General features: G+C 55.9%; 1 protein-coding gene across 1 annotated transcript in view; it reads left to right on the forward strand.

The window, feature by feature from the left end:
* Positions 1-6087, forward strand: part of EVA1C (eva-1 homolog C (C. elegans)) — a 68089-nt gene that overhangs the window by 24552 nt on the left and 37450 nt on the right. Inside the window, exons 2-3 of the mRNA XM_012732284.1 lie at positions 2741-2937; positions 5633-5756. Of these exons, the coding sequence (XP_012587738.1) occupies positions 2741-2937; positions 5633-5756 (321 nt within the window). The remainder of the gene's footprint in view (positions 1-2740; positions 2938-5632; positions 5757-6087) is intronic.

Raw genomic sequence — 6087 nt, forward strand, 5'->3', positions numbered from 1 at the left:
CTAGTTTTCTTTGCTTAGCTTGGAGCCCTCTCTCTTGCTAATACCTACTTCCGCTTTGACCTCAACCCACAGTAAGAGAATTTATATATGATGTCGTGCTCACTGTGTATATATACACAGGCACAGGCCTCGCTCAGCTTTAACCCAAATGTCAGTATTTACCAAGCTCTTGCTAGACATCAGTTCTTATAACTACAGTCCTATTTCTCTCATCTTCACCGAGTTGTTGCAAGACGCACCTGTATAAACAGTATTAGTTTCCGACATCTGCTGTAACAAATGATCACAGATTGAGTAGCTTAAAGCAACACAGATTTCTTCTCGTACAGCACTGGAGGGACAGAAGTTTAAAATGAAGTGGTTTTCATTTGTTCTGGAGGCTTCAGAGCAACAGCATGTTACATTTCCTTTTCTAGAAGTTTTTAGTTTCTCGAAGCCACTTACATCTTCTGGCTCGTGGCTTTATTGTTCCAACCTCTGGTCCTGTGGCCTCATCCCCCTTTCCTGACTTTGAACTCCCTGCTTCCCTCTCACAAGGACCTTGGTGATGGTAGGGAACCCTACTCAGGGTCATCGTCCCATCCTAAGAGTCTGAACTTAATCGTGATTGCAATATCTCCTTTGTAACATAAATGTATGTCATACATACGTATGCCCGTAACGCAGCTCTGGGCATTAGGACATAGAGTTAGTGCTACGGACAATGTTGGTATGATACTGTCTGACACAATCATCTGAGTTCCTCAACTTCTACTTACTTTTCAACTTTTACAAGCTTCTGAACATGCCCATCTCCCCAGGTGATTCTCAGTGGGCCACGGGTACCTGTCCATACTGCTGAAAGCAGTGGGTGTTCTAGGTTTCCTCTGGAGGGGATGAATAGGATCTGGGGTGATGGACAAGAAGGTTTAACGATGCCTCAGAAGTGACTCAAGTATGTGGTGATCAGCCTCGGGGGTGGGTGGGGGGGCAGGATGATGGAGAGCCTGGCCTAGGAAAAACATCCAGGCCAGGGGTTCCCTGGGTGGCTCATGACAGGATACTAAGATCCCACTAAGCTAGGCTCTCACAGCTCCTGGCTTTACTGGCAGCCTCGGGTGAGTCCTTCCTGTGTGTCAGGAAAACCTGACCCATGGTATTGGGGCCACCAGGAGGACTCTGCGCCCTAGGGTGCACTGTACTTCTCGTACTTGACATCATTTTTTGCTACTTTGCTTCTTTACGTGAAGTGACTCATAGTCACTAAATACTTGGCCAGACTTAGGATGATTTGGCGGTTTCGGGGGACTGGAGGGAGCTGCAGTGTGGGAGCTAAGTTCTGATGAAGTGCACGAGTGAGTACTCCCTCTGTTCGTTGGAACATTCTGGACTGGCAGGTGTGACCACAACATGACTTTCAGGAAGACTTGGGGAGATGCCCTGGGAGACTTTTGCTGCAAATTATGGTTCAGGATTCCAAAAGCTGGCAGGGATAACTTCGGCACAGGTCTGTCTGTGTGGGAATTGGGAAAGTTCTGAGGACTTCCTCCACCTCCTCCCCTCAGAGGCCCTCAGCTGCCAAGCCCAGCTCCCACACACACCTCCCCAAAAAGCCCCTGGCTGCCCTCCCAGCTGCCTGGAGATTGACCTCTGAGGTGTGAGAAGGAGGAAAGGAGTCTACGTTTCAGATGAACCTTCCTTCCTCCTTTCTGAGAAACAGCTCGGGCCGCCCACGCCTGACCTTCCTTCATCTCCTCAAGGCCAGGGAGCACCCAGCCCTTGCCTCAGCTTGTTTGAGAAGGAGCAGGGAGTTTGGCTTGGGGTGCCTGGGTTTGTTTCAGTGACTGAGGGAACAAATGACAACACACTAGTGAGCTGAAAGCCACTGAAAGTCGTTATCTCCTGGTTGTGGAAGCTTGGATGTGAAATCAAGTGTCCCGGGTTAAGAAGGCTTTAGGGAAGAGTCCTTGGCAGCTCCCAGCTCCTGGGGGCTGCCCGCTGTCCTATGATGCATCACTTGGGGTTTGCATAACTGTCTTCCCTCTGTGTCTCTTCTTTTAAAGACACGAGCCCCGTGGGAGTAAGGGCCAACTCACCTCCAGGGTGGCCTCAGCCTAGCTATTGATAATCAGCAGTGTCCCCATTTCCAAAAAAGGTCACTTCCGAAATGCCCAGTAGACATGGATTTGGAGGGGCCAAATGGGACCCCTCATGGGCCCACCTTGCCCTCTCCCCTCCCTTCAGCGAAGGCCTTCACCCCACGCAGGTGTCCTGCCTTGTTTTCCTCCCCAAGCCTGAGGCAGCTCTGGGGGTGGTTTCCTAAAGTTAAAAGGGCGCCCCTCCACTCTGGGAAGACCCGGTCTAGTGGGAGATCAGAGAACAGGCACCTCCCTTGGGGCAGGCACCCGCATGCTCTCACACCCACTGGGAATGTTCACCTGCTCCTCGAGGCTTCAGGACTTCTTAGCTCCTGGCCCATCCCTCTGTGCTGGTTCTCAAAGGGAACGGGCAACTCGGAGCCTCCCAGCAGGCCAAACCCAGACCGAGGCTTTCGGCCGGCCCGGTGAACTGGCCTCTGCACCCCCGGGCCCAGCTCAGGGCCGAGTTTGGTGCCTTTTCCTTCGAGGACGATGCTAGGGAAGCCCTGCCTGCCTCTCCTGACCGGCCAGCTGCCTCCTCGTGGGCCCAGGCCTCTGCACTCACCCTGGTGGAGGAGGTCGAAGTTCCTGGGCCTCTTGTAACCCGGCTGAATATTTTCCAGGTTACCTAACCAAACTCCTGCAAAACCACACCGCCTTTGCCTGTGACGGGGACCACTTGAATCTGCAGTGCCCTCGGCATTCCACGATAAGTGTCCAATCGGCATTTTATGGGCAAGGTTCCCAAAGGTGTAGCGCCCAGCAGCCCACCTCCCAGAGGGAAGACGGCTTAACCTGTGTGGCCCCCACCACACTGCAGGTATTGCTTCGTGGGTGCTGTGAATGGATAAAAATGGCTCTCTCCCCTCTCTCTGTCACTCTGACTCTCTATGTGGCCTCATAGTGCGCACAAAGCAAGCCTGACCCACGAAAACCCATTTCTGCACATCACCTTTTGTAGGATCGTAGGTGAGTCTTCACGTGTGTCTCCCAAGGGCCCGCTGTGGTCTCGTGGGACCCTCCTCACTGGATCGCACCCCTGCAGCATGAGTTTACTGTGGGCCTTCTGCAAACGACAGGAAAACTCAGCACGCTCCATGGGCCTTGACTTCCAGGTGTACCCCAGAGCGAAGGGGAGACTGTAGACCCTTTAGGGGAAACCGAAGGATCTGTGGGGCTGGCGTCTGAGGTCACAGCCAACTTCCCAGAGAACGAACTCCGGCAAGGGAATTAGGGACACTCACTCGTCTGGGGTTTTCTGCTCCGGTGGTTGATGGATGGTCACCTTATTGTCATGCGGGGCACTTTGGCCCCACATCCACTGACTCAGGCCAGTGTTTGGTTTGGCGCACCTTCATCCTTACATTTTTGGTTGCTGTAGGGAAAGACTTGGTAGAAGGGGAAACTGAAACTATTATTCAATGATGGCTTTAGAGGACTCACGGCTTCCGCTTACCAGTAACACCTGCTGCATTGTCCCGGGGCCCCCACATTTACCACTGGTCAGTCAAGACTATGGAGCCTCGGCCTTGGACTTGGTTAGTGCCTCCAAGTTCCTTAGGATCACGTCGACGTCAGAATGGTTAGGGCAGGTGGCAAATTAGACGTCAGGTGGAATTGGCAATCCCAGGGAATGTGGGACAGACAGATGTCCTCGGAGGACCAAGGAGACATTGTGCTGCTCTCCCTAAGGCCCGAAGAGGAGAAGCAAAGCTAATGCGAACACGCAAGGGTCTGTTTCTCCCCTCCCTTGTTACCATTCCAAGCACTGTAGCGTGTTAGTAGTTACGTGGTAGGTACAGGCACGAGTGACTGGCTCCCAGCTGAGTAGCCAAAACGAGGTGTTTGAAGGGGGCCCTGTCCCTCCCTCCACAGCCCAAGGAGAGACATCATGTTGCTTCTGGGGACAGCAGTGACTTCCCTTGCGTGCCCAGTCCTTGCCCATGGAGGCCGCTCTGGAGCTGAATCCCTCCACCCTGCCCACCCCATCCCTCACCCCGCCCTGCCCCCAGCCCTGGTACCCAGTCTGCTGCCCTCCTACGCACATACTAAGAACATTGCCCAGAGGGCGGAAGTGCCTGCTTTGTGAAGTAAGACTCCCTGGCGCCCTGAAGCACCGAGGCATGGGCACAACCTCACCCTCCAACATGGGTGCCCGCCTCTGCCAGGAGCCCTGCGGGAGAGGATGTTCACCCAGCCAGGCTAGCAAGTTAGCATCTGCGAACACAGATCTGATGTTGTTTGGAGGGTTTGTGTGCCAGAAACATCCACCTGCACTGCTCTTTCATCCAGAGATCAAGAGCCTTCGCTCTCTGTCTTTTAAACTGCAGTTGGGAGCTGAGGCGAGGTGCGCCCCCCCCTCACCCCGGGCCGGGGTCGCCCAGTGTAAGGAGAGAACAGGTAGATGGAACAGGAGGCCTGCAGCAGACCCAGCCCGAGACTGAGGGTCCACAGGCTGCCCCCCAACTCCCTCCCTGCCTGCATTTTGCAGACACAGCCCTGCACCTGCCTCTCTGTGGATGTGGTTGAGTCCCGAGGGGTCCCAAGTGCCGAGCTGCTTCACCATGACCCTGGACCATGAGAATGGTACTATCATCTGGGCACCCTTGGGGTTTCCCTTGGCATTTCTCCTGATCTCACACACATCTCAAGGCCTCTCGAGGTGGCAGGTGGTTCCAGAGCTGCTAGAAAAACGTGGCATCTTCAAAGGGCCCCAGAACTACCCACATGCAGCCCACGGTAACAGGCAGACTCGTGGGGACATTTGCACTGACCTTGGTGTCTTTTCCCAGGCCGATGGGGGCTTACGTGCTTGTCACAGGCGCAGCTGGCTCTGCTCAGGAGCCCACGTGGGAGAAGGGCAGTGACATGCGGTGGTTCCCACAACGCAGGGCGCTGCTGTGAGCACCCCCAGGGAGATGCACTCACAAGGGCCAGTTGCCTGGAGGAGTCAGGAGAGAGGTTGGGAGGGAAGCTTTGTGGTGGAGCAAAGAGCTGAATCATCCTCTGGAACGATCGCTGCAAGGAGAAGCGGGAGGTGGCGGAGGGTGGGCTCAGCCTGGCAGTGTTCGTTTGCCGGCCTGTGCCAGGGGCTCCAGGGGCACCCCCAGTGCTAAGGCTTCCTGTGCCCATGTAGGCCAGTTGTAAGGACGAGGAGCCGGACCCGACCCTCACAGGCCAGTCTCGGCTCTTCCACCAGGGGACCTTCCCGGAAGGGGCTCCCAGTCCCTGGCAGTGGGCGTGCTGAGATTCTCCGACTTGGTTCTGTCCCCTGGAGCCAGCTGAGGCCACTGGAGGCTGGAGTGTGGGGGAGCCTGCCACTGTCACAACAGGCTTCTGGGAGAGTGGGGCCCGGGAGCTGCTTCCTGTTCACGTGTGTGCTGGGACACGCTGCGGCTGCATGTGCTAGAACCTGCAGGTGGCACAGGGCGCCCCGAGCCCAGGGCAGCCAGGTGCGGGTCTCGTCGACGCCGTGCGTGGTTTTCAAGTCTGTCCCTTTTCTACCCTCGTTTTAGAAGGTGCTGGACGAGTGCCAGAACCAGCGGGCCTGCCACCTCCTGGTCAATAGCCGTGTTTTTGGACCTGACCTTTGTCCAGGAAGCAGTAAATACCTCCTGGTCTCCTTTAAATGCCAACCTAGTAAGTAACTTCTGAGGGGGACACTGTGTCTGGGGCCGCGGGTTCCCGGTTTCATCCACGCCCTGATGAAAAGTCCTCTGCTTGTTGATGTTTGTCCAACTTGGAAACTCTTCTGCATGAGAACACGGGGCCCACCCACCTCACCAGCTTTAATGTGCCCGCCTGAGTGCGCCTGCCTGCCTGAGTGCGCGTGCCCGCCTGTGTGCGCGTGCCCACCTGTGTGCGCCTGCCCGCCTGAGTGCGCGTGCCCACCTGTGTGCGCCTGCCCACCTGTGTGCGCGTGCCCGCCTGTGTGCGCGTGCCCGCCTGTGTGCGCGTGCCCGCCTGAGTG

The sequence above is a fragment of the Condylura cristata genome, unplaced genomic scaffold (genome assembly GCF_000260355.1).
Source record: "Condylura cristata isolate star-nosed mole 26May11 unplaced genomic scaffold, ConCri1.0 scaffold00003, whole genome shotgun sequence".
NCBI classification, from domain to species: domain Eukaryota; kingdom Metazoa; phylum Chordata; class Mammalia; order Eulipotyphla; family Talpidae; genus Condylura; species Condylura cristata.